Source organism: Anolis sagrei, chromosome 2 (genome assembly GCF_037176765.1).
Source record: "Anolis sagrei isolate rAnoSag1 chromosome 2, rAnoSag1.mat, whole genome shotgun sequence".
In the NCBI taxonomy this organism is placed as follows: Eukaryota; Metazoa; Chordata; class Lepidosauria; order Squamata; family Dactyloidae; genus Anolis; species Anolis sagrei.
Window position 1 is genome coordinate 175,616,539 of NC_090022.1, and position 27,822 is coordinate 175,644,360.

The following is a 27,822-nucleotide window of genomic DNA, read 5'->3' on the forward strand; positions in this document are numbered from 1 at the left end:
TTGTAGTCATATATTCTGTATTTTTCTGCGATGTTGTTTATTTTATTGTAACTTGTATCTTATTTTATTGTAATTTGTTGTATGGGCTTGGCCTTATGTAAGCCGCCCCGAGTCCCCATAGGGGAGATGGCGGAGGGGTATAAATAAAGATTGTTATTATTACTATTATTATTATTGTCGAAGGCTTTCATGGCTGGAATCACTAGGTTCTTGTGGGTTTTTTTCGGGCTATATGGCCATGTTCTAGAGGCATTTCTCCTGACGTTTCGCCTGCATCTATGGCAAGCATCCTCAAAGGTAGTGAGGTCTGATGGAATTAGGACAATGGGTTTATATATCTGTGGAATGGCTGGGGTGGGGCAAGGAGCTCTTCTCTGCTGGAAAAATCTGGCTACCAGTATTAAAAAACTCTAAAATTACAACAGCAAAACAGCAGAGAGGAAAAAACCAGGCACAGCTTAACACCTCTCAACAAAAGATTTTCCCAGGCTCAGCCAGGCCTTCCAATGCTAATGAAGGTGGTCAGTTGAAACATTCACACCTAGCTCCAGCAGAGAAGAGCTCTTTGCCCCACCCCAGCCATTCCACAGATATATAAACCCATTGTCCTAATTCCAACAGACCTCACTACCTCTGAGGATGCTTGCCATAGATGCAGGCGAAACGTCAGGAGAAATGCCTCTAGAACCTGGCCCTATAGCCCGAAAAAACCCACAAGAACCTATTATTATTATTATTATTATTATTATTATTATTCGTTTTAATAACAGCTCAGATGTCAAGGATGTGGAATGCTCCTCCTAGGACCAAATTATTTGCTCATGTGGACTTGTAGTAGAATTTACTGCATCTGACCGAATTAAACCAGTGCCAACAGAAACACATATTTGATGGGTAGAAAAGAAGGACAATTTATTCCCAGGGTCTAGAGCACTGGTTCCCAAACTCGTGGACAACAAGTTAAACATGAGCCGACAATGTGATGCGGCGGCAGAAAAAGCCAATGGGATTTTGGCCTGCATCAATAGGAGTATAGTATCTAGATCCAGGAAAGTCATGCTACCCCTCTGTTCTGTCTTGGTTAGACCACACCTTGAATATTGTGTCCAATTCTGGGCACCACAATTGAAGGGAGATGTTGACAAGCTGAAATGTGTCCGGAGGAGGGTGATTAAAATGATCAAGGGTCTGGAGAACAAGCCCTATGAGGAGCGTCTTAAAGAGCTGGGCATGGTTAGCCTGAAGAAGAGAAGGCTGAGAGGAGACATCATAACTATGTACAAATATGTGAGAGGAAGTCATAGGGAGGAGGGAGCAAGCTTGTTTTCTGCTTCCCTGGAGACTAGGACGTGGAGCAATGGCTTCAAACTACAAGGAAGGAGATTCTATCTGAACATCTGAACATAAGGAAGAACTTCCTGACTGTGAGAGCCGTTTAGAAATGGAACTCTCTGCCCCGGAGTGTGGTGGATGCTCCTTCTTTGGAAGCTTTTAAACAGAGGCTGGATGGCCATCTGTCAGGGCTGCTTTGAATGCAGTTTTTCTGCTTCTTGGTGGGGGTTTGGGCTGGATGGCCCATGAGGTCTCTTCCAACTCTATGATTCTATGATTTTAGGTGTTTTTGATTTCAGCTCCCACAATTCCTAATTCCTAACAGATGCTAAGCTTGCTAGGATTTCTGGGAGTTGAAGTCTAAAACACCAGAAGGCCCAGAGGTTGGAAATCACTGGTCTAGAGTCTTTTTGGAGACACTGCTGGCCTATGTTGTTGTTGTTCATTCGTTCAGTCGTCTCCGACTCTTCGTGACCTCATGGACCAGCCCACGCCAGAGCTCCCTGTCGGCCGTCACCACCCCCAGCTCCCTCAAGGTCAGTCCAGTCACTTCAAGGATGCCATCCATCCATCTTGCCCTTGGTCGGCCCCTCTTCCTTTTTCCTTCCACTTTCCCCAGCATAATTGTCTTCTCTAGGCTTTCCTGTCTCCTCATGATGTGGCCAAAGTATTTCAATTTTGTCTCTAGTATCTTTCCCTCCAGTGAGCAGTCTGGCTTTATTTCCTGGAGGATGGACTGGTTGGATCTTCTCGCAGTCCAAGGCACTCTCAGAACTTTCCTCCAGCACCACAGTTCAAAAGCATCGATCTTCCTTCGCTCAGCCTTCCCTAAGGTCCAGCTCTCACATCCGTAGGTGACTACAGGGAATACCATGGCTTTGACTAGGCGGATCTTTGTTGCCAGTCTGATGTCTCTACTCTTTACTATTTTGTCGAGACTGGACATTGCTCTCCTCCCAAGAAGTAAGCGCCTTCTTATTTCCTGGCTACAGTCTGCATCTGCAGTCATCTTTGCGCCTAGAAATACAAAGTCTGTCACGGCCTCCACAGTTTCTCCCTCTATTTTCCAGTTGTCAATCATTCTTGTTGCCATAATCTTGGTTTTTTTGACGTTTAGCTGCAATCCGGCTTTTGCACTTTCTTCTTTCACCTTGATTAGAAGGCTCCACAGCTCCTCCTCGCTTTCAGCCATCAGAGTGGTGTCATCTGCATATCTGAGGTTGTTAATGTTTCTTCCAGCAATTTTCACCCCAGCTTTGCATTCATCGAGCCCCGCACATCGCATGATGTGTTCTGCATACAAGTTAAAAAGGTTGGGTGAGAGGATGCAGCCTTGCCGGACGCTTTTCCCAATCTTGAACCAGTCTGTTGTTCCGTGGTCAGTTCTTACTGTTGCTACTTGGTCCTTGTACAGATTCCTCAGGAGGGAGACAAGGTGGCTTGGTATGCCCATCCCACCAAGAACTTGCCACAATTTATTATGATCCACACAGTCAAAGGCTTTAGAATAGTCAATGAAGCAAAAATAGATGTTTTTCTGAAACTCCCTGCCTTTCTCCATTATCCAGCGGATATTGGCAATCTGGTCTCTCGTTCCTCTGCCTTTTCTAAACCCAGCTTGAACATCTGGCAACTCTCTCTCCATGTATTGCTGGAGTCTTCCTTGCAGGATCTTGAGCATTACCTTACTGGCATGAGAGATAAGGGCCACTGTGCGGAAGTTTGAGCAGTCTTTCGCATTTCCCTTTTTTGGTATGGGGATATACGTTGATTTTTTCCAGTCTGATGGCCATTCTTGTGTTTTCCATATTTGCTGGCATATGGCATGCATCACCTTGACAGCATCATCTTTTAAGATTTTAAACAGTTTGGCTGGGATCTCGTCGTCTCCTGCTGCCTTGTTGTTAGCAATGCTTCTTAAGGCCCATTCAACCTCACTCCTCAGGATGTCTGGTTCTAATTCATTCACCACACCATCAAAAGTATCCTCGATATTATTATCCTTCCTATACAGATCTTCTGTATAGTCTCGCCACCTTCTCTTGATCTCTTCAGCTTCTGTTAGGTCCCTGCCATCTTTGTTTCTTATCATACCAATTTTTGCCTGAAATTTGCCTCCAATGTTTCTAATTTTCTGGAAGAGGTCTCTTGTTCTTCCTATTCTGTTGTCTTCTTCCACTTCCATGCATTGCTTATTTAAAAATAGTTCCTTATCTCTTCTGGCTAACCTCTGGAATTGCGCATTTAACTGGGCATATCTCCCCTTATCACTGTTTCCTTTTGCTTTCCTCCTTTCTTGGGCTACTTCCAGTGTCTCAGCAGACAACCATTTTGCCTTCTTGGTTTTCTTTTTCTTTGGAACGTACTTTGTTGCCGCCTCCTGAACAATGTCGCGGACTTCTGTCCATAGTTCTTCTGGGACTCTGTTTACTAAATCTAGTCCTTCAAATCTGTTCTTCACTTCCACTGTATATTCGCTAGGAATGTTAGTGAGATCATATCTAACTGGTCTGTGTATTTTTCCTGATCTCTTTAGTTTTATTCTAAATCGGGCAATAAGAAGTTCGTGGTCTGAGCCTATACACCTTCTCTAAACAGAGTCAATAACTACACCTTAATTTATTTTAAAATTATGGAATCTGAAAAGATCCAATGTAGTTTGTTGTGTGCCTTCAAGATTTTTTTCCTGACTTGTGGAGAATCTGAGGCAAATCTCTCACAGGATTTTCTTGGAAAACCCGTTCAAATGCAGTTTGCCATTGTTTCCTCTGATTCTGAAAGAGTGTAATTTGCCTAAGTTGAGTTTTTTATAGCCGAATAGCGATATGAAAGCTGGTCTCCAGAGTCATAGTTCAATGCTCAACTCACTGTATATCATCGTGACTTTCCCACCTTTCAGTGATATAATATATCGCTTCCCCCTCTTTGTTTTTCTAGATTCCAGTCCCAGCAAGTCCTACCTGAGTCGTAATTATGGTTTGTCCCATAATGAAGAACAGTCCAGCTATACTCCAAAAGGTAAAAAAGAATGGAATTGAAATTATAAGATGGTAAAAAATTGGGTTCTCATAGCAACAGAGCTGTCTTAGTGCAGTTAACTCTGGGTGGTCTGAAGATAGACTATGCTCATCTAAGAAATCTTCCTGTGATTTGCAATAAATAGGAAATAATTGCTGACATCTTGTCCCTGAATTGCATAACTCCTGCAACAACAAAATGTTTCTCTCCTGCCCTGAATCTTTTTTTATATAGTATTTTTATTGAAGAACTAGCCATCCCCTGCCACACGTTGCTGTGGCCCAGTCTGGTGATCTGGAAAATAAAGTAATGAGAAACTGTTGGTTTCTAATATATGCAGTTTTCTTTTATGGTTGTATGTAAACAGTATTTGATTAAGTTTTCTTGCCCTGGTGAAAGGGGTTGGACTGGATGGCCTTAAGTATTTTCTATTGGTCACAGGGGTTCAGTGTGGGAAGTTTGCCCCAATTCTGTCATTGATGTGGTTCAGAATGCTCTGTGATTGTAGGTGAACTATAAATCCCAGTAACTATAACTCCCAAATGTCAAGGTCTATTTTCCCCAAACTCCATCTGTGTTCATATTTGGGCATATGGAGTATTTGTGCCAAGGTTGGTCTAGATCCATCATTGTTTGAGTCCACAGTCCTCTCTGGATGTAGGAGAACTACAACTCCAAAACTCAAGGTCAGTGCCCACCAAAACCTCCTAGTGTTTTCTGTCAGTCATGTGAGTCCTGTGTGCCACGTTTGGTTCAAGGAGAAGGATTGGAGAAGGATTAAAACCAAAATAAAATGAGAGAAATTACAGATTTTATTTCCCCGTCCTCATCGGTTCTTTTTTTATAAATGTCTCCCAGTTAATAATAATAATAATAATAATAATAATAATAATAATGTTCTTTTGTGGGATTAACAGAACTCAAAAACCACTGGACGAATTGACACCAAATTTGGACACAAGACACCTAACAACCCAATGTATGTCCTTCACTCAAAAAAATAATTTTGTCATTTGGGAGTTGTAGTTGCTGGGATTTATAGTTCACCTACAATCAAAGAGCATTCTGAAACCCACCAACGATGGAATTTAACCAAACTTGGCACACAGTTCTCCCATGACCAACAGAAAATATTGGAAGGGTTTGGTGGGCAGTGCCCTTTGGTTTTTTTGAGTTGTAGTTCACCTACATCCAGAGATCACTGTGGACTCAAACAATGATGGATCTGGACCAAACTTGTCAAGGATACTCAGTATGCTCAAATGTGAACACTGGTGGAGTTTGGGGAGAATAGAATCTTGACATTTGGGAGATATAGTTGCTGAGATTTATAGTTCACCTTCAATCACAGAGCATTCTGAACCCCCACCAACGAAAGAATTGGGCCAAACCTCCCACACAGAACCCCCATGTGGGCCACAGCAACGTGTGGCAGGGGACGGCTAGTTGTAAATAAACCTTTTGCAAATTTTAAGATTGCATGTTTAACTGCCGAAGCTCTAAATTAGTTACAGCCACAACCAGCTGCACATCACGCTCTGCTTGCTGTGAGCTAAATGCTCGAGTATTAGTATCCTGTTTGTATTTTGGATGCTCTGCTATATGTTTTTGGATAGTTTCCCATAATTCATTCTCTTTTCCCCCGTCCTTTCCCCTTTCTTGTTTCAGACTGGGACATCAATTCTTCAGAGACTTCAACAACTTTCTACCGCCAGTCTGCATCATCATTAAGCAGTGATGTACTTCCAGGGTCAGTGAGTGCCCGCCAACCGGTAAGTTGCCTTCCATTGTCTATGGAGAGAATAAGGAAGCTACCAATATTGAGAAAAGGTCCTTATGCTGACAAGCCCCTCTGTTTTGTTTTGTTTTTCAGATTGCAGAGCCATATCCCTACAGTTCCAGTCGGAATGATGTGTCAACTGAAAGGTAATTAGGGATTGGGGAAAGTGGCTGGCTTTTTGACCTCTGTCGCCCAGACATCTTGGACATGTTTTACACTAAGTGGTAGAAATTGGGTGGCCCTCCAAATGCTGAGATCCTCACTGTTGATTGTGCTAGCTAAGGCCCCTTCCACACAGCTGAATAAAATCCCACATTTTCTGCTTTGAACTGGAATAAAGGGCAATGTAGACTCAGATATCCCAGTTCAAAACAGATATTGTGGGGTTTTCTGCCTTGATATTCTGGGTTATATGGCTGTGTGGAAGAGCTCTTTGGCTACTATGGGTTACAATTCAACAATGTCTGGAGAACTTCATAGTTCCCACTATTGCTGAATGGTAGGGTGTTGAGTTAGATCATTGGTTCCTAACCTGTGGTCTGTTGATGACCAGTGGTCCCCAAGAACTAAAATATGGTCCACGGCCTCACTGTACTACACAGTTGCAACAAGAGCGACTGGTTTCGCAAAACCCTCTTATAGTGCCAAGGCTTATTACATACTAGCTGTACTCGCCATGCATTGCTGTGGCCAACCTTCCCTCCCTCTTTCTCTCCTTCTTTCCCTCCTTCCCTTTTCTTCTTTCCTTCTCTCCTTCCTTCCTTCTCTACCTCTTTCTTTCCTCTCTTTTTCTTTTCCTTCCCTTTCTCTTTCTTCCTTTACTGCCTCTTTTCTTCCTTTGCTTTTTGCTTCCATCCTTCCTCTTGTCTTTCCTTCCTTCCCTCCCTCTTTTCTCTTTCTTTCTCTTCTTCCTTCACTCCCTCTTTCCTTCCTTTCCTTTTTTCTTTCCTTCTCTCCTTCCTTCTTTCTCTACCCATTTCTTTCCATCCCTCTTCTTTTCCTCTTTCTCTCCTTTCTTCCTTTTCTACCTCTTTCCTTCGCTCTTTGCTTCCTTCTCTCTTTCCTTCTTCCTTCTTTCTTTTCCCCTTCCTTCCCTCCCTCTTCCTTCCCCTTTTTCTGTATGTCATTTACCTTTTCATCATTTATCTTTTGGGGAGTTTTAAGTCCTTTCCACTATTTGGGGGGGGGGGGGGTATGAGTGAGGGACACTCATTGGTCTGTTAGGAGTGTTGTGTCCAAATTTCGTGTCATTTCATCCAGTGGTTTTTAAGTTATGTTAATCCCACAAATGAACATTACATTTTTATTTATATAGATGGCTTTCTGCGGGTGAGCAGATGGCAACTACTGGATGGTATACGTTCTGTATCAGAAACTAGAGCTGATGTGGTCTATCCAATGCAATTTTCTGAATCGGCACCCAAATAACCCAAATAACCAAACTAAATCTAAAGTTGGGTTGTTGTAGGTTTTTTTCGGGCTATATGGCCATGTTCTAGAGCAGTGGTTCTCAACCTGTGATTTCTGGGAGTTGTAGGCCAAAACACCTGGGACCCACAGGTTGAGAACCACTGTTCTAGAGGCATTCTCTCCTGACGTTTTGCCTGCATCTATGGCAAGCATCCTCAGAGGTAAGCATCTATGGCAAGCATCCTCACTACCTCTGAGGATGCTTGCCATAGATGCAGGCAAAACGTCAGGAGAGAATGCCTCTAGAACAGTGGTTCTCAACCTGTGGGTCCCCAGGTGTTATGGCCTACAATTCCCAGAAATACCAGCCAGTTTACCAGCTGTTAGGATTTCTGGGAGTTGAAGGCCAAAACATCTGGGGACCCACAGGTTGAGAACCACTGATCTAGAACATGGCCTTATAGCCCGAAAAAACCTACAACAACCCAGTGATTCCGGCCATGAAAGCCTTCGACAATACAAATCTAAAGTTGACCAAAAACTGATTCAAAACCCTTTTGGTACTACTGTTGGAGAGTGGTTCCTAGTCAAGTGGTCCCTGGTCAAAAAAAAATTGGGAACCACTGGGTTAGATTATCCTTGTGACCCCTTCCAGCTTTATGATTCTATGAAATCAATGCTGTGCTTCTGGTCGCTTCTGGAGCTGTGTGTTGTGTTGTGTACTTTGTGTTTTGTTTTTTTTTAATGCAATACAACTGTTTTGATTCGCTCCTGACACGATAAATAAATAAATAGATGTTGTGCTGAGGAGAGAGTGTTTAAGGAGCTCCACTGGCTGCCGTTTATTTTCCGAGCCCAATTTAAGGTGCAGGTGCTTACCTACAAAGCCCTGAACAGTTTGGGACCACCCTATCTGCGTGACCGTATCGCTGTCTACGAACCCACACGCTCACGTCACGCCGGTCATCTGGAGAGGCTCTGCTCGTGATCCCGCCTGCATCGCAAGCGCGCTTGGTGGGAACGCGAGACAGGGCCTTCTCTGTGGTGGCCCCCCGCCTCTGGAATGCCCTCCCGAAAGATCTCAGACAAGCCCCTACATTGGCAGTCTTCAGAAAGAATTTGAAAACCTGGCTGTTCCAATGTGCCTTTTCAGATTAGGAACCTCCAGCACCAAATCCTAGAAGCACCTTAGTAGAACCAAGATCACTGCACACTGCACACCGCACTTATATTATAATCCTACATTCCTCCCGCCACATCAGCACTTTTAATCCTGTACCCCTATTCCTGGCCGGCCCAGTTTTAATAATGTCCTGTTGTATTGTTACTGCTATTGTTTTTTGCTTAGTTGTTTTTAATTTGCTTTAGGTACTGTATTGTTGTATTGTGTTTTGGGCTTCGGCCTGTGTAAGCCGCATCGAATCCCTCGGGAGATGCTAGCGGGGTACAAATAAAGTTATAATAATAATAATAATAATAATAATAATAATAATAATAATAATATAAACAGGGCCCTGGTTGGGTGAGAGAGAAGGTGGTCACAATGATCTTTCTGCCTTGGTATTTCTTTCAGGGACAGCAGTTCCTACCAGAGTGTCTTCCATCGGAAATCATCTGGCCTGTCCTCTCTGGGGGTAGAGCCACGTCGTGCCATTCGCCCTGAGCTCCAGGCCCAAACAGCAGCAGCCAAGGCTTCGGATAGAAGTGCAGGCACCAAGCGTTACATACCCCTCTGGCTCCAGTTCCTGGTCTTCATTCTGCTGGCTGGCTTCTTGGCCTTTGTCTACTTCTACCTGCAAGATGGTGCTAATGACAACCCATTTGCGAATTATTTTAAGCAGTGAATCCCTGGAGCCTCAGACATGTTGTATGTTCCAAAGAGCCTGGAATGTTTCCCACTGAAATGCCTTCCTCCTTCCTTTCTTAAACCCCAAAGTGAAGTGGTGTATTGGGGCCAGGGGTGTGTGAGGGCTTCTCACTAACATCTCCGAATTATGGCAGCTCCCCACCCTTCTCTCCATCCCTTAAATCAGCTATCGTGGGGCATTTTTCATCTTATATTTTTGTAGCTTTGGCTTTATAATCAGGGTGTGGGTTGGCAGAACGGGTGGGATCCTTTCCCTCCAAACACATCAAGACATATAAGGGAGAAGACTAATGTAGACTGTCAACAGCTTTAAAATATAAATAATTGTATGGAATTTTCAATAAACTCCACTGATTTTTTTTTCTAAAGTGAGCCCTGTTTCATCATTTCATCACCTCAGCAGGGAGCTTTGAGATGGTTGAACAGAAGCTTTCTGAAGCTCTTACCACCTATTACAGGGAAAACCAGCTGATCCCTAAACCATCTAAAACACAGACATGTGCTGTTCACCTTAAGAACAGACAAGCATCCCGAGCTCTGAGGATCACTTGGGAAGGAATCCCACTGGAGGATTGCAGCACACCCAAATACTTGGGAGTCACTCTGGACCATGCTCTGACCTACAAGAAGCACTGCCTGAATATCAAGCAAAAAGTGGGTGCTAGAAACAATATCATATGAAAGCTAAATGGCACAACCTGGGGATCACAACCAGACACAGTGAAGACATCTGCCCTTGCGCTATGTTACTCTGCTGCTGGGTGTGCATGCCCAGTGTGGAACACATCTCACCACACTAAAACAGTAGATGTGGCTCTTAATGAGCCATGCCACATTATCACAGGGTGTCTGCGCCCTACACCCAGGGGCGGCTCAACCCATTACGCAAAGTAAGCATTTGCAGTATAGTTGATTTTGCCCAGGGGCACTCTTGAGGCGCTCTTGGGGGGAAAATAGACCTTGACATATGTGAGTTGCAGTTACTGGGATGTATAGTTCATGTATAGTACAATCAAAGAGCATTCTGAAATCCACCAATGATGGGATTGAATCAAATATGGCACACAGAACTCCCACAACGAACAGAAAATATATATCAGACCCCAAAATATATATCAGACCCCAAAATATATATATCAGACCCCAAAATAATGTTTGCTTACCATTGAAAATTACCTAGGGCCACCTCTGCCTACACTACTGGAGAAATTACACCGTATAGCCGGTATTGCACCACCGGACATCCGCTGGGAAGTAGCAGCCAATAGTGAAAGGACCAACGCAGTGACATCTCCAGCTCATCCCCTGTTTGGGTATCAGCCAGCACGTCAACGACTTAAATCAAGAAATAGTTTTCTAAGATCTACAGAGACACTCGCTGGAACACCTCAGCAAGCGAGAGTCCAAAAGTGGCAGGCTCAAACCCAGAACCTCAACCAATGGCTGATGCCAAATGAGAGACTCCCCCCTGGGCACACAGAAAACTGGACGACTTGGAAGGCGCTGAACAGACTGCACTCTGGCACCACAAGATGCAGAGCCAATCTTGAGAAATGGGCTACAAAGTGGAGTCCACGACATGCGAGTGTGGAGAAGAGCAAACCACTGACCAGCTGCTGCAATGCAACCTGAGCCCTGCCACATGCACAATGGAGGACCTTCTTATAGTAACACCAGAGGCACTCCAAGTGGCCAGCTACTGGTCAAAGAACATTTAATCAACTGCCAAGCTTGCAAACTTTGTGTTTTGTCTGTTCGTTTGTTTGTTTTGTTAAAAATGTAATACAACTGTCTGGTTGCTCCTGACACGATAAATAAATAAATCACCTCAGCCTGAGGTCCCTTCCACACAGCTGAATAAAGTCTCACGCTATCTGCTTTGAACTGGAATGTATGGCAGTGTGGACCCCGATAACCCAGTTCAAAGCAAATATTGTGGGATTTTCTGCCTTGATATTCTGGGTTAGGCCCCTGAGTCAGTCCTTTTTCGTTCTTCATATTGTCCTCTCTTTCCTCACTAATCTAAGAGCAACCACAAATATATGCATATACACGCACAAAACACATACACAGGAAGAAGGAAGGAGAGAAAAAGGGAGAGAAGGAGGGTAGGAGTCCTCATGGACAACAAGTTAAACAGGAGCCAACAATGTGATGTGGCAGCAAAAAAAGCCAATGGGATTTTGGCCTCCATCAATAGTATAGTGTCTAGATCTAGGGAAGTCATGCTACCCCTCTATTCTGCTTTGGTTAGACCACACCTGGAATATTGACAAGCTGGAATGTGTTCAGAGGAGAGCGACTAAAATGATCAAGGGTCTGGAGAACAAGCCCTATGAGGAGCGGCTTAAGGAGATGGGCATGTTTAGCCTGAAGAAGAGAAGGCTGAGAGGAGATATGATAGCCATGTATAAATATGTGAGAGAAAGCCACGGGGAGGAGGGAGCAAACTTGTTTACTGTTTCCATCGAGATTAGGACGCGGAACAATGGCTTCAAACTACAAGAAAGGAGATTCCATCTGAACATGAGGAAGAACTTCCTGACTGTGAGAGCCGTTCAGCAGTGGAACTCTCTGCCCAGAATGTGGTGGAGGCTCCTTCTTTGGAAGCTTTTAAACAGGCTGGATGGGCATCTGTCAGGGGTGATTTGAATGCAATATTCCTGATTCTTGGCAGGAGGTTGGACTGGATGGCCCATGAGGTCTCTTCCAACTCTATGATTCTATGAAAAACCATCGTGAAAAGTAATAAAAAGGCAAGGTGCTGCATATGGGATATTTTTATTTGTGAGGGAGAGAAATGGGACCCAAATTGGGTCTGCACCATGCCTACATGTTTCTTTTCAGATTGACCCAGCCGAGTGGGTTCAAATGGAGGACAGTAGAAACTGAAGATCCGTTCCGGTTTGCTATCCAGATCTGGGGAATCAGAATGTATCTGTGTTTAGAGATACACACCATGAATGCATGTCAAAAGAGAGTGGGAAAGTGGGTCATGTGTCAGCAAGCGAATCCTGAGAAGGTGCTGAGGCTTCTGGGGAGCCTTGAAGCATTGGGGTTTCATCCTCAAGGGCTCCGTCGGACTGTGAAGTCAGGATCCTTAACAGCTTTCTGCTGATGAGATGAGACCGGAGGAACGGATTGGATGTTGAGGAAGAGGTTTCATGCTGGGGAGGGGGATCCTGCATGCATTGTGTTCTTCGTAGGTTTTCCCGGACCCGGATGAACTCTGGCTGGTTCAGCACTGTATCACCTGTTGCTTCCTGTTGATGATGCTAAAAACAAAACACACCCCACAAAACAGAGTTATGGCATTTTGGAAGAATCCGCATACAATAAATTGCTACTTGTAGTGAAATTGCTGCTCTATGTTTACATGTGGCAGATAGGAAAGAATAGGTACAGACAGGATAGCAACAGCAGAGATAGGATTCATTTGCATATGTGAAGCCAATTGGTAATATGCAGATTAGCGTAGGCCCAGGATTTGAAAAGGCTGCTAGGCCCAACATGACAGTTGGAGAGAACATTCCAAAGGGGTGGAGCCAAGGTTCTGAAAGAGGCAGAGTGAGAGAGTTTGAAAATGACAGGAATCTGTGTGTGAAGAGGAGAGTTGGTTTTTGCCTGGTAGAAATAAGCAATTATGAAGATGTGTTAAATACTTCTGATATAGAGAAGCAGTTAGTTAAATAGAGCTCGAGTTTTAAGGAACATAAAGAAGGATAGTGTTGCCTGAGTCAGAATATAATTCAGCCAAGAGTAAAGCAAGTAACATGTCTGTGAATGTGAAACACTGAAAGTTTATTCAGAAAAGTAAACCAAGTAAATTATACTGACTGTAAGCCTCAAGATTGCAACAAAACACAAATGTAACCACAAGCATTGGAGCCAGAAGTTATAAATAAACTGTGTTACTTAGTTATATACAAGAGTGTTTCATTGCCTTTGACTTAAAGCACAAAGGTTTAACAGCACACAGAAAGTCCCAGCCAATATAAAAGAAGAAACTGAATCAGTACAAGGCAGCAAAGATGTTTTTAATAAGAAAATAGTCTCTCTCCTTCGCCACACTACTCTTGCTCACGTCAATAGCCTTGTGATAGACAGAACCATCCCTGGCATTAGAAAGAATAAAAAGGCCATCCTGGACAAAATATTTGGGGTGTCATGAAAGAAAATTTTAGTTTGGTTCCAGGATCTCTTGTGGATCCCAAAATGCGCAAATCTTATAAGTAATGCCATCGCAATAAGTATCGTATATTCCGGGGTATAAAACGACTGGGTATATAAGACGACCCTCCAACTTTTCCAGTTAAAATATAGAGTTTGGGATATACTTGCTGTATAAGACCACCCCTCTTCCAATGCACACCAAATAACATTTTTTTAAAAAAAACAAATCAGATTTTAATTCAATATGGTGTTTTTAATTCAAATGCTTATGACATGAGAGGGACATTGTACATTACAGTGTACATTACAGTTGCTCTTCCTCCCTTGAATTTCATTTACACTCAGCGTCCTTTACAGTATGCTGGCAATAAGTTAAAATGGACAGTTGCATTAAATAATTTTCATTTAAAACAATTAAAAAACCAGCCGAAATAAAGTGTCATATCAGTTCCCTTTTGCCTTCTCTCAGGCTTCTATTGACACAGCCTAAAATGGCTTTGGCCTTTTTAGCTGCAGCAACACACTATTGGCTCGTGGTTGATGAATATTCCTTTCATAGAATCCTAAAGTTGGGAGGGACCTCTAAAGGCCATTTAGTCCAATCCCCTTCATTCTGCCGTCATGTAGGGAAAGCACAATCAAAGACAAATGGCTATCCAGCCTTAATATTAATAGTTTAAGGGAGCTCTGAAGGCCATCTAGTCCAACTCCTTTCATTTTGCCGACATGTAGGGAAAGCACAATCAAAGCACCCCTGACAGATGGCCATCCAGCCTTAATAATAATAATAATAATAATAATAATAATAATAATAATAATAATAGAATTGGAAGGGAACTCTAAAATCCATCTAGTCAAACCCCATTCATTCTGCCTTTATGTAGGGAAAGCACAACCAAAGCACCCCTGACAGATAACCATCCAGCCTTAATAATAATAATAATAATAATAATAATAATAATAATAATAATTGGAAGGGATCTCTAAAGGCCATCTAGCCCAACCCCCTTCATTCTGCTTCATACAGTGAAAGCACAATCAGAGCACCCCTGACAGATGGCCATCCAGCCTTAATAATAATAATAATAATAATAATAATAATAATAATAATAGAGTTGGAAGGGAGCACTAAAGGCCATCTAGTCAAACGCCCATCATTCTGCCTTTATGTAGGGAAAGCACAAAGCACCCCCGACAGATGGCTATCCAGCCTTAATATTAACATTAATAATAATAATAATAATAATAAGGGATCTCTAAAGCCCAACCCCCTTCATTCTGCTTCATACAGTGAAAGCACAATCAAAGCACCCTGATAGATGGCCATCCAGCCTTAATAATAATAATAATAATAATAATAATAATAGTAATAGTAATAATAATAATAATAATAATAGAGTTGGAAGGGAGCTCTAAAGGCCATCTAGTAAAACCCTCTTAATTCTGCCTTTAAGTAGGGAAAGCACAACCAAAGCACCCCTGACAGATGGCCATCCAGACTTAATACTACAGCTGCTGCTACAACTACTACTACTACTACTAATAATAATAATAATAATAATAATAATAATAATAGAGTTGGAAGGGGGCTCTAAAGGCCATCTAGTCCAACCCCCTTCTGTCTTCATGCAACAAAAGCACAACGTATGGTACCTCCTGAGCCTGGAAGTCAGTCTGTCACGCTGCTTCCCTCCTTCCTGGGCCCAAACTTTTTTTAATCTATGGATGTTTCCGTCTGTAGATGCAGAACCCATAGATACAAAGGGTCAACTGTATTGGCTATTCGTTCTTGGCTATTGCATTATTTTTACTGCAAGGTGTCAGAAGACACACTTGTTGCAGCTTGTCCCTTAGAAATCAGAGTAGCTTAGATGATTTGGGGCACTGTGACGAGCTTGGTGTGTTTGGAAGGGAGAATACAATGTGGTGTCACATGCTCTGTCTCAGGCAGCAAAATATGTTGGTCTGGCTCTAGTCTCAAGAGGTAGGGCTTACCTGTTCCCTTCTCTGCTGCCATCGCAGAAGTTCCTGCTCCAGAGGCGATTGTTCCAAGCTGCTTTCTGTACCTTCACGACGCCGGTTTCGGTGCTCTAAAACCTGGAGCAACTCTGGTTTGGAACGAAGGCTGAGGCCTCTGAGAGGGGAGAGTTAAAAAGGAAATATGGCAAAATTGCCCCATTGCCCATCCTCATTATCTTGTTCTTAATCATGGCTGTGACAAACAACCTCCTGTGCCGATGCAAAGGCACAAGTTCAGAACATGCCTGATCCTTACAAAGAGGGAGGATGTAATTCAATGTTGCGAAGGGTAATATAATATTCTTAATCTACATCTACCTCGCAGTATTATTGCAGAGAAGTTAATATTGCAAAGTCGTCAATAGAAGAACCTAGAAATCCCTAGAGTAGTCCACACTCTGGTTACATCCCGTTTAGACTACCGCAATGCTCTCTACGTGGGGTTGCCTTTGAAGACGGCCCGGAAGCTCCAACTAGTCCAACGCTCGGCAGCCATGATACTAACAGGAGCGGAGCGCAGGGAGCATACAACTCCCTTGCTGCACCAGCTCCACTGGTTGCTGATTTGCTACCGGGCTCAATTCAAAGTGCTGGCGTTGGCCTATAAAGCCCTAAACGGTTCTGGCCCAAGCTACCTATCCGAACGTATCTCTGCCTATGAACCCACCAGGACTCTAAGATCTTCTGGAGAGGTCCTGCTCTCGATCCCGCCTGCATCGCAAGCACGGCTGGCAGGGACTAGGGACAGGGCCTTCTCTGTGGTGGCCCCTTGGCTGTGGAACACCCTTCCCAGGGGCATTAGATCAGCCCCTTCGTTAATGGTGTTTCGAAGAAAACTAAAAACCTGGCAGTTTGAACAGGCGTTCAGATAAATAGTGCAATTGAACGATGAATATAGGAAACGGAATTATGGATGACGAATTGGATCACGATTTTAGTTACGAGACGTTAATGTGTGTTATTGATGTGTCATTATTTTGTATATTATGCTGTTAATGGTTTTAAATATTGTATGTTGTACAATTGACTTTTTTGCTCTTGTTGTGAACCGCGTTGAGTCGCCTACGGGCTGAGAAACTGCGGTATACAAGCAAAGTAAATAATTAATTAATTAATTAATAAATAGAGCTGCTCTCTTGGGTAAAACAATACCATGTTTTTAATATTGTGGCTTTCCCATCTTTTTGGTGGTCCTGTGCCCCTAACCCCAGTGAAATTGACAGGCTGGCTGTACTCCTTCACACAAAATATTCTCTCCAAATGGAAAAAAACTAATGTGTCCAGGAGAAAGGTTTCTGGTGTGTCTGTACCTTTGACATATTCAAAGAAGTGGGATATATTTGACATACTCAAATTAATATTAACATAACTCAAAAACCACTGGATGAATTGCCGCCAAATTTGGACACAAGACACCTACTAACAACCCAAGGAGTGACGATCACTAAAAAAATCGAGCTTGTCATTTGGGAGTTGTAGTTGCTGGGATTTATAGTTCACCTACAATCAAAGCACTGGGATTGTGGCGCAGCTGGCTGAGTGTCAGCTGCATTAAGATCACTCTGACCAAAAAGGTCATGAGTTCGAAGCCAGCCTGGGTTGGAGTGGGTTTCCAACCAATTGTATGTAGCCTGTTGTCGACCTTTGCAACCCGAAAGACAGTTCCATCTGTCAAGTAGGAAAATAAGGTACCACTTAAAGTGTGGGGAGGCTAAATTAACTGATTTATGAGGCCATAAAGAAGACTCCAGCAAAGCATTCCAGCGGGGAAGCATGCAGGGAATGCGGAAGTGCTTCATCAGCGTCGCAGATGGACGATGAAAGCAACAGCTCCCCTGGCGGCCAGAAAAAAGTTAAATAGCCTCTGTGTATGTCTGTATATGTTTGTATGTCAAAAATTGGCATTGAATGTTTGCCATATATGTGTACACTGTAATCCGCCCTGAGTCCCCTGCGGGGTGAGAAGGGCGGAATATAAAAGCTGTAAATAAATAATAAATAAATAAAGAGCATTCTGAACTCCACCAACGATGGAATTGAACCAAATGTGGCACACAGGACTCCCATGACCAACAGAAGGGTTTGGTGGGCACTGACCTTACAAGGGTTTGGTGGGAATTGACCTTAAGTTTGGGAGTTGTAGTTCACCTACATCCAGAGACCACTGTGGACTCAAACAATGATGGATCTAAACCAAACTTGGCACAAATATTCCATATGCCCAAATATGAACACAGATGGAGTTTGGGGGAAATAGACCTTGACATTTGGGAGTTGTAATTACTGGGATTTATAGTTCACCTACAATCAAAGAGCATGCTGAACCCCACCAACGACAGATTTGGGACAAACTTCCCACATAGAACCCCCATGACCAACAGAAAATACTTAAGGCCATCCAGTCCAACTCCCTTCACCAGGGCAAGAAAACGTAATCAAAACCCTCCTGACAAAGAGCCATCCAGCCGTAGATATAGATATATACGATTCACACACAGAGAGATATGGTATCATAGATTTGAAAGGGACCCCTAAAGAAGGACAATTATATGTTGCCTATTCCAGAGTAGGCAAACCAGACAATCTCCAAATCAACACTGACAAAGAAACAGCAATAAATACTGTTTACCCACAAGCATAAAGAAATTACATATATTAGAAACCAACACTTTCTCGTTAATTTATTTTCCAGATCACCAGCCTGGGCCACAGCAACGCATGGCAGGGGATAGCTAGGGGATAGATAGATAGATAGATAGATAGATAGATAGATAGATAGATAGAGATAGAGAGATGAGAGACATATTTGAATATTTGACATATTCAAAGAAGCCCTGAGTCTCCTTGGGGAGATGGTGGCAGGGTATAAATAAAGTATTATTATTATGGGTTGTTGTAGGTTTTTTTCGGGCTACATGGCCATGGTCTAGAGGCATTCTCTCCTGACGTTTCACCTGCATCTATGGCAAGCATCCTCAGAGGTTGTGAGTATTATTATTATTATTATTATTATTATTATTATTATTAACTGTGGGATGTTTATAAAAAAAAGAACCCATGAGGATGGGGAAATGAAACCTGTCATTTCTCTCATTTCATTTTTGTTTTAATTTTTCTCCCAGGACTGGGGCTCAAAGTGGGTTATAATCAGACAAAAATTATTTTAAAAAGAGGTACAACCAAAACCATAATCGGTTGTGACACAATTAAATTGATTATCATTTTAAAACAATAAAGACATGTATCACAGTGTTTTTTGACATTTAAATGGCTATCGCATGTCCGTAGCAGAGTTGTTTAAAAAGGACACTGCACGACATGAGACAAAGGAGAAGGAAGATAATATACTAGGTTTTTCCTGCCTTCTCCATGTGTTCCTCCTTTCATAAAATATATAAAGTAGCTCCTGGCACCAATGTGAATAAAAGAAGTGCAAAAATGTCCAGTGTTGTTATATGCCATCATATCTGGTCTTACTTGCTCCAAGAAAGAGGCCGGAGACTGAGATCTCTGAAAAACTGCCTCTGCTCCGTCTGGTGGGGAGAGGGGCAGGCAGAGGAGGGAGAAAGTTGACACCCAACCAGCCCGGGATGTGAATCAAGTTACAGAGAGATTCCTGAGCAGCAAAATCATTCAAAACCTTCAGCCAAGAGAGGTGGGTGGAGTTGAGAAAACTCTACTATGCCTTTTCCCTATTAATTCATAGCAGGAGTGACATGGACAGTGAATAGTGTTGTGAAAAATCCAGGCACTCACATGTAGTAGTTAATAGTGCTGTATTGTTTACAAGTGAAGTTTACATATGTGTGAGTGTTTACGCACATACAAGCAAAAACACATATTTATGTGTTATCCTGAGTCCCCCAATGGGGTGAGAAGAGCGAGGTATAAATGTATAATAATAATAATAATAATAATAATAATAATAATAATAATAATACAGATCCCAAGTGTAGACTCTGCAAGGAAGCAGATGAAACAATAGATCACATCCTCAGCTGCTGCAAGAAGATCGTGCAGACAGACTACAAGCAAAGGCACAACACCGTTGCTCAGATGATTCATTGGAACTTGTGCCACAAATACCATCTGCCTGTGACAAAGAACTGGTGGGATCACAAGCCGGAAAAAGTTACAGAGAATGAACACATCAAGTTACTCTGAGACTTCTGGATTTAGACAGACAGAGTTTTGGAGCACAATACTCCTGACCTCATGATCGTGTCAATACTCCTGACTTCATGATCATGTTATTCCATGGTATGTCCAGGTAACTTACATACTATGGCCTAACTTTATACGTACTGGTGGCAGTGTAATTCTAACTCGTGCTATCAAAGGTTCATTGATGACCATATCTAAGAAACTCGAGATGCCGTCTATAAAATGCAATTTCCTGAATCAGCACCTCAAATAACCCAAGAAACAGGTCTGAAAGGCAAGATGCCAAGAAAAAAAAAGTTTCTTGTTGGGTTGTGTTATAAATGCTCCCTGGTCATTCCTACTTAATGGTCTCAACCCTGTCTCATTTTTCTCTCGTATTATGTGTACATACACTATTTATACAGTCCTGTAACTGACTTATATTTCAAGAATCCTGCTGACATCTTTCCTGGCTGAATTCTCCCCCAATCCTTGAAGTACAAAAGACCAGAAAAAATCAAAGAACTATTCTTAACATGCACAGAATTGCGCAAAAATAGCATGTGTGTACATGCCTTCAAGTCGCCTGTTGACTTAAAGCAATTCTATACATTTCCTTAAGGGTTTCTTAAGCAAGTGATTTTGCCAGTTCCTTCCTCTGAAATATAGCCCACTGCACCTCTATTCCAGAGGAGAGGGACTAAAATGGGTCTGGAGAACAAGCCCTATGAGGAGCGGCTTAAACAGCCGGGCATGTTTAGCTTTCAGAAGAGAAGGTTGAAAGGAGGCATGATGAAGGATCAAGAGGTGAGAAGAAGTCATAGGGCGGAGGGAGCAGGTTTGTTTTCTGCTGCCCTGGAGACTAGGACGCAGAACAATGGCATCAAACTACAGGCAAGGAGATTCCACCTGAACGTTAGGAAGAACTTCCTGGTTGTGAGAGAGAGCTGTTCAGATTGGAACTCTCTGCCCCAGAGTGTGGTGGAGGCTTCTTCTTTGGAGGCTTTTAAACAGAGGCTGGATGGCCATCTGTCGGGGGTGCTTTAGAATGCACTTTTCCTCCTTCTTGGCAGGGGGTTGGACTGGATGGCCCATGAGGTCTCTTCCAACTCTATGGTTCTATGATTCAATATATGTGTGTTATGGCGACAATTTTTATGCTTATATTTTGTTTTGTTAATCTTATGGTTATGTTGTTTTTTACTTTGTATATTTTGTGATGTTACCTGGGAACCGCTCTGAGTCCCCTCGGGGAGCTGGAGCAGGATATAAATAAAGTATTATTATTGTTGTTGTTGTTATTATTCTTCCTTAGCAGTCTCCCATCCAAGTGCTAACCAAGGCTGACCCTGCTTAGCTATCAATATCAGGTAGGACCTGTTGCCTTTAGGGTATTTGGGCACCACAATATCATTGTTTTTTTCACTACAACAGAACAATGCTGCAACTGTTTCTGGATTCCTTGATACATTCACCCCAGTGCTTACACTTCACAAATTCCAATTCTTTCTACGAATGTCATGAACACTTTGGTTACTGAGGCTACAGCTCCATATTCCTAGGAATACATAGTACCCAAAGCAACATACTTCTGAACATAAATGTGTAGCTTTGCAAAGTTGGACCTTTCCTTCCCGCCGTTTGAAAGAACATTGTAATTTATTGCCTTCTGGAGCCAAATAGGTTGTTCATTCCAAGCATAACTCACATTCCATTCAACTGTATTTCTAGATGGAATTTTATTTTTTTTTTCTGCATGGTATAACAACAGCAGCAGAAGTTTAAGCAGAACCATTTATGTTGCATAAGCCAAGAGGGCCCTTACAGGGGAATTCGATCCTGCAGGGTTATAGTCATTATAGTGACAATGTTTATATAACTACAACTTGCATATGTCAAGGTCTATTTTCCCCCCAGAGCGCCTCAAGAGCACCCCTGGGCAAAATCAACTATACTGCAAATGCTTACTTTGCGTAATGGGTTGAGCCCTGCATCCAGGTACTACCCAATAGGCCTGGGTAACAACGCAAAAATTTGTTTCTAAAATCGTTTTGTAATTGGGGTTTTTTTTTTTGTTTCGATATTTAAAATAATTACAAAATTTTCCAAAAAAAAAGTTCGGTATTTACGAAATTTCGTAAATATTTACAAAACATTTTGTAAAGATGGCGCCCTTTTTTTTCAATATTTTTTCAATATTTTTTAAATTTAATTATTAATTTAGTAGAATAGGGAGGAGAAATTAAAATTATTATTAAGGAGGGAAGGCAGGCACTCACTCTGGCGGGCCCTCTAATCAAGGTGGTCAGTTGAAACATTCACACCTCGCTCCAGCAGACAAGAGTCCTTTGTCCCACCCTGGTCATTATTCCACATAAATATAAACCCTTTTTCCTACTTCCAACAGACCTCACTACCTCTGAGGATGCTTGCCATAGATGCAGGCAAAACGTCAGGAGAGAATGCCTCGCTCGCCCCTCTCGCTCGCCGCTCGCTTGCCCCTCTCACTCGCCATAGATGCAGGCGAAAAGTCAGGAGAAAATGCCTCTAGGCCATGGCCATATGGCCTGAAAAAACCTACAACAACCCAATCAGGGACATCTAATCACCTCTCAACAAAAGATTGCTCCAGGCACTGCCAGGCCATCAAATGCTAATCAAGGTGGTCAGTTGAAACATTCACACCTCGCTCCAGCAGACAAGAGTCCTTTGTCCCACCCTGGTCATTATTCCACATAAATATAAACCCTTATAAATATAGACCTCACTACCTCTGAGGATGCTTGCCATAGATGCAGGCAAAACGTCAGGAGAGAATGCCTCGCTCGCCCCTCTCGCTCGCCATAGATGCAGGCGAAAAGTCAGGAGAAAATGCCTCTAGGCCATGGCCATATAGCCTGAAAAAACCTACAACTCAGAGAGGAGAGCTCCCAGCAAGCATCGGCAGGCAGCCATCTTACGTATTTCCGAAATGGACGGAAATACAAAAATTTTTGGCGCCTGCCGTTTCGATATTTAAAAACACTTCCAGGTTAAAAAAAAAAGTTTTGTAATCGTTTCGTAATTCAAAAAATAACGAATTTTTTAACGAATTACGAATTAACGAAACGAATTGACCAGCCCTACTACCCAACCCTCCAAATGTCATTGCATTGCAACTCCCACAATGGTGAATATGACTGGTGTTTCATGCACCCAACGAGTATGAGCTGCCTTCCTTCCATGTTCCAACTGACATTGCTCTGTCCACACTAAAAAATTTGATTTCAAGAACTGTAAAACTGATTTCCTTAGATAAGACTATCTGGATACCACTGAGCAAGCTATCAATTTATTGTAGGGCAAAAGAAAACCAAATGACCCAAAAAGGGTCATTTATTTATTTCATTTCAGACATTTGTACCCCTCCCTTCTCAACCCCCGGGGGGGGGGGGGGGACTCAGGGCGGCTTAAATCCGGCACAGTTCGATGCCATTACATATAAATAATATATACAGTAATACATTAAAAACACAGTAAATTGATTACAAAATTAGTTTTAAAATAAAAAGTACATTAATGAAAAGTGCAATAATATTGGCTGTCTAGCCTTATGTAGAAACAAATTCAGCAAGCACAATAATAACAATAATCTATATATATAAATCTGTTAGGTTGGTTCAACGGGACAGCAAAACTCCACAACCCCCCAATGAAACCAAAATTCCCATGCCCATAACACAACCCACAAGGTACAAACATATCTAATCAAAATGAAAAACAACACAACAACACACTCACAAAACGGCAAAACAACAAAACTAAAAAAAAAACCCCAACGAAACTTAACCAAAATTCCCATGCCCATAACACAATCCACAAAGTACAAACATATCTACTCAAAATGAAAAACAACACAACAACACACTCACAAAACAGCAAAACAACAAAACTAAAAAAAACCCCAATGAAACTTAACCAAAATTCCCAAGCCCATAACACAACCCACAAGGTACAAACATATCTACTCAAAATGAAAAACAACACAACAACACACTCACAAAACGGCAAAACAACAAAACTCAAAAACTCCCCAACGAAACTTAACCAAAATTCCCAAGCCCATAACACAATCCACAAGGTACAAACATATCTACTCAAAATGAAAAACAACACAACAACACACTCACAAAACGGCAAAACAACAAAACTCAAAAACTCCCCAACGAAACTTAACCAAAATTCCCATGCCCATAACACAACCCACAAGGTACAAACATATCTACTCAAAATGAAAAACAACACAACAACACACTCACAAAACGGCAAAACAACAAAACTCAAAAACTCCCCAACGAAACTTAACCAAAATTCCCATGCCCATAACACAACCCACAAGGTACAAACATATCTACTCAAAATGAAAAACAACACAACAACACACTCGCAATACGGCAAAACAACTGAGCATGCGCATTGGCGCCCAGCCGCAAGTTCCCTGGGCGCGCAAACAGCCTTCCGGCCAACGTTCCCTCTGCGGAAGCCATGCCACAGCAACGCGTGGCAGGGCACAGCTAGTAATAATAATAAAAAACTTTATTTATATCCCGCTCCATCTCTCCCGGGGGGACTCAGGGCGGCTTACATGCCTGTCCATAGTCCATTTTCCATAACATTATCATTATTACCATTTTCAGTTATCTGCCAGCTACCCAAAGGCCTGGTCCCATAACTACATTTTAAATTTTCAGATGCAGTAAGGACCCTTCTGTGGACAACAGCTCCTAGAACCCCCCACTCAGCATGGTTAATGGCTATACTGGGAGCTGCGATACAAACATCAAATTTTCCATGGTTCCTTTGAAATCCATTGCCAACCTACACAAGGACCCTTTCAAATAGCAATAGGAGAAAATAGTTCTGTGCCATACTTGCGGTGTGTGAAGAGCAATTCCCGGTGAAGCTGTTGCTGATTCCAAAAGATTTTGCTGGGGTTGGTGGTCCTCAAAGTGGCAGACCGTCCTTCAGCACTCCTGGATAAGGCTTCTGAGCGTGCAGCTGTAGGTATGTACATAGATATATAAGTAGGTAGATAAGTAGGTAGACCGCATTTCTTTATGAGTTTCTCCCTCACAAATAATCTGCTCCACTCCTATCTCACCCTGAGTTTTTAGTATTTTATCTAGCACATGCAGCCTGCTCATTGTCATTGTGATTGTGAATGATTTTGTATTGTATTTTTATATTGCTTACTGTTGTTCATTTGTTCAGTCGTTTCTGACTCTTCGTGACCTCATGGACCAGCCCATGCCAGAGCTCCCTGTCGGCCGTCACCACCCCCAGATCCTTCAAGGTCAAGTCAGTCACTTCAAGGATGCCATCCAACCATCTTGCACTTGGTCGGTCTCTCTTCCTTTTTCCTTCCATTTTCCCCAGCATCATTGTCTTCTCTAAGCTTTCCTGTCTTCTCGTGATGTGGCCAAAGTACTTCATCTTGGCCTCTACTATCCTTCCCTCCAATGAGCAGTTGGGCTTTATTTCCCAAAGTATGAACTGGTTGGATCTTCTCGCAGTCCAAGGCTTACTGTACTCATATGTTTTATGTATTTTACTGTGTTGTTGTTTGTGCTTTGGTTTTTATTTTATTATAATATGCTGTTGGGCTTGGCCTCATGTAAGCCGCCCCGAGTCCCCGCTGGGGAGATGGTGGTGGGGTATAAATAAAGATTATTATTATTGTTATTGTTATTGGAGCCCCCGGTGGTGCAGTGGGTTAAACCCCTGTGCTGGCAGGACTGAAGACCAACAGGTTGCAGGTTCGAATCCGGGGAGAGGCAGATGAGCTCCCTCTATCAGCTCCAGCTCCTCATGACTGTACATGAGAGAAGCCTCCCACAAGGATGATAAAAACATCAAATCATCCAGGCGTCCCCTGGGCAAAGCCCTTGCAGATGGCCAATTCCCTCACACCAGGAGTGACACGACAAAAAATATTATTATTATTATTATTGTTGTTGTTGTTGTTGTTGTTGTTAGGTAGATAAGTAGGAAGGGACAGATCAATACAGGATAATTGTTATGGCAATGGGAGTCTAGTTCTAGTTATTTTTTACAAAGCACCACCAACACATACACCTCAGTAGACACACACCATAGGTCCAGGGTCCTCAAACTAAGGCCCAGGGGCCGGATACGGCCCTCCAAGGTCATTTACCCGGCCCTCGCTCAGGGTCAACCTGAGTCTGAAATGACTTGAAAGCACACAACAACAACAACTATCCTATCTCATCAGCCAAAAGCAGGCCTACACTTCCCATCGAAACTTTATATTTGTTAAAATAGTTCTTAATTTTAATTATTGTTTTGTTTTTAAGTGTTTTTTGCACTACAAATAAGATATGTGCAATGTGCACATAAATTCATTCATGTTTTTTTTTCAAATCCAGCCCTCCCAACAGTTTGAGGGATTGTGACCTGGACCTCTGTTTAAAAAGTTTGAGGACCCCTGCCATAGGTGTTGGATCCCACACCTTTGGGTGGGGGGTTGCATAGTCAGCACCTGAGCCTTGGCCTAAAGCCAGATCTCATGTGATTGGATGTTATTAGAGTACCGGCCTTAGTACTGTTCGACTCTTGTCTCCAGCCATGTTGGTTTTAGAATGGAGGCTATCAATCAAATGTGGCATCTGTAGTCAAAGCATCAGTTGACATGTCTATCGATAGAATAAAATCTGCATATTATAATAAAGCCTAGTTGAATATAAGTCAATATACTATCTTTAATTACTGGTATGTGTTAAAACAGTACCCAGGAATATTGTTCTAACATACCTGACGAATGAACAGAAGTGTTACTTGTTATTAATTGTTATTATAAAGGAAGGCCTCATTCAAAAGGTTATATTTTATTTCCCAAGAAGGAAGTCATTTGAGAGGGGAGTACCTTTATAACCACCCACTAAAATTGGCCAGAAAAAAATAATACAGGCTTCCTTCCACCTCAATCCCCAGAAGAATTGAAGAAGGTGGTTTAAAACAAAATGTGTGTACACTGACATATTTTCACTTCTGCTAAACAGGTTTTCGTTTTACAAAAAAAAATTGAAAAATATTCTGTTCAGCTAGCAGTGACAAGAATAGAGGAATGTGTGAACAATATACTAAAAGAAAACTAACTTTAAGATTTCCAGTGGTCAGAGTGACTCCAGCCATAACAGTTAATTTATCACTACTCATATATGTGTATGTAATTTTCACATCAGATCTCTACCTGCCTTGAACAGTTTGCCTCTTCCATGCCTTCCCATTCACCTTCACACCTCCATCAACGCTCACCTGCCGCTTCGAGTCTCCGTATCCAGGTGCCCGTGGTGTCTTGCTGCCATGTCACGCCGCCTCTCCGTCCCAAACGGGATCCAGGCAAATGGAGTCTTGGGGACTCCTGAGATCCCATCATCTCCCCCACGAAGAGATCGTGTGGCCCAGGAGCTGTCATCCCAACCAGAATGAAGAAATTACAAGCAGCCAATTGTCTCCGGGGCTGCTTCTCTTCGGTCCGTCAGTCCACCGCACCCCCCCAGCAGGCACCAGGGAGAGCGTGAAGATAGCAAGAGGGAAACTGGATCCTGCCTGAGGCTAACTAGTAGAAACAAAGCCAAGACTCCTGAGGAGGGGGCGATCCATAGCCCTGAAATGCTGTTTCGACCTCAATTTGTTGGGGTCAGGTGACTAATTTTAGGCTTGTTAGATCCATACACCCCCAAGGATACATCCACTAAAGCAGGGGTCCCCAAACATTTTAAACAGAGGGCCAGGTCAAAGTCCCTCAAACTGTTGGAGGGCCGCATTATAATTTGAAAATAATGAATTAATTCCTATGCATAATGCACATATCTTATTTGTAGTGGAAAAACACTTAAAATACTTAAATTAAAATGAAGAACAAGTGTAACAAATATAAAGTTATTAGTATTTCAATGGGAAGTGTGGGCCTGCTTTTGGCTGATGAGATAGCGTTGTATTGTTATTGTTGTTGTGTGCTTTCAAGTCATTTCAGACTTAGGTTGACCCTGAGCAAGGGCTGGGTAAATGACAAAGGTCC

General features: G+C 42.5%; 2 protein-coding genes across 6 annotated transcripts in view; one reads left to right on the plus strand and one right to left on the minus strand.

The window, feature by feature from the left end:
• The window catches only part of EMD (emerin), a 61,861-nt gene extending 52,086 nt beyond the window's left edge, over positions 1 to 9,775 (plus strand). For all 4 annotated transcript variants that reach the window (XM_067464186.1, XM_067464187.1, XM_067464188.1 and 1 more), the window contains 4 exons: positions 4,270 to 4,350; positions 6,019 to 6,122; positions 6,224 to 6,276; positions 9,114 to 9,775. In XM_067464186.1, the coding sequence (XP_067320287.1) occupies positions 4,270 to 4,350; positions 6,019 to 6,122; positions 6,224 to 6,276; positions 9,114 to 9,384 (509 nt within the window). In that variant the 3' untranslated portion in view covers positions 9,385 to 9,775. The remainder of the gene's footprint in view (positions 1 to 4,269; positions 4,351 to 6,018; positions 6,123 to 6,223; positions 6,277 to 9,113) is intronic.
• Positions 9,776 to 12,169: 2,394 nt separating this feature from the next.
• LOC132765472 (uncharacterized) lies at positions 12,170 to 27,413 on the minus strand. 2 transcript variants are annotated; one of them, XM_067464184.1, is made up of 4 exons: positions 27,057 to 27,413; positions 24,653 to 24,779; positions 15,576 to 15,714; positions 12,170 to 12,682 (listed from the first exon to the last, which is right to left on the minus strand). In XM_067464184.1, exons 1-4 carry the CDS (start codon positions 27,214 to 27,216, stop codon positions 12,401 to 12,403), a joined length of 708 nt encoding a protein of 235 aa, XP_067320285.1. In that variant the 5' UTR covers positions 27,217 to 27,413; the 3' UTR covers positions 12,170 to 12,400. The 2 variants fall into 2 exon arrangements, 1 of the variants encoding a protein (XP_067320285.1); XR_010909271.1 differs by lacking the exons at positions 24,653 to 24,779; positions 27,057 to 27,413 and adding an exon at positions 19,077 to 21,825.
• Between the last annotated feature and the right edge of the window lie 409 nt (positions 27,414 to 27,822).

What these genes read in the sequence shown, in the direction of transcription:
- LOC132765472 (XM_067464184.1), bottom strand. Translation starts at nt 27,216, where the DNA reads ATGACAGCTCCTGGGCCACACGATCTCTTCGTGGGGGAGATGATGGGA. An exon ending in TTGCTCTTCACACACCGCAA is followed by an intron (nt 15,715 to 24,652) that starts GTATGGCACAGA and finishes CTCCCCTCTCAG; the next exon opens with AGGCCTCAGCCTTCGTTCCA. An exon ending in GGCAGCAGAGAAGGGAACAG is followed by an intron (nt 12,683 to 15,575) that starts GTAAGCCCTACC and finishes TTTTGTTTTTAG; the next exon opens with CATCATCAACAGGAAGCAAC.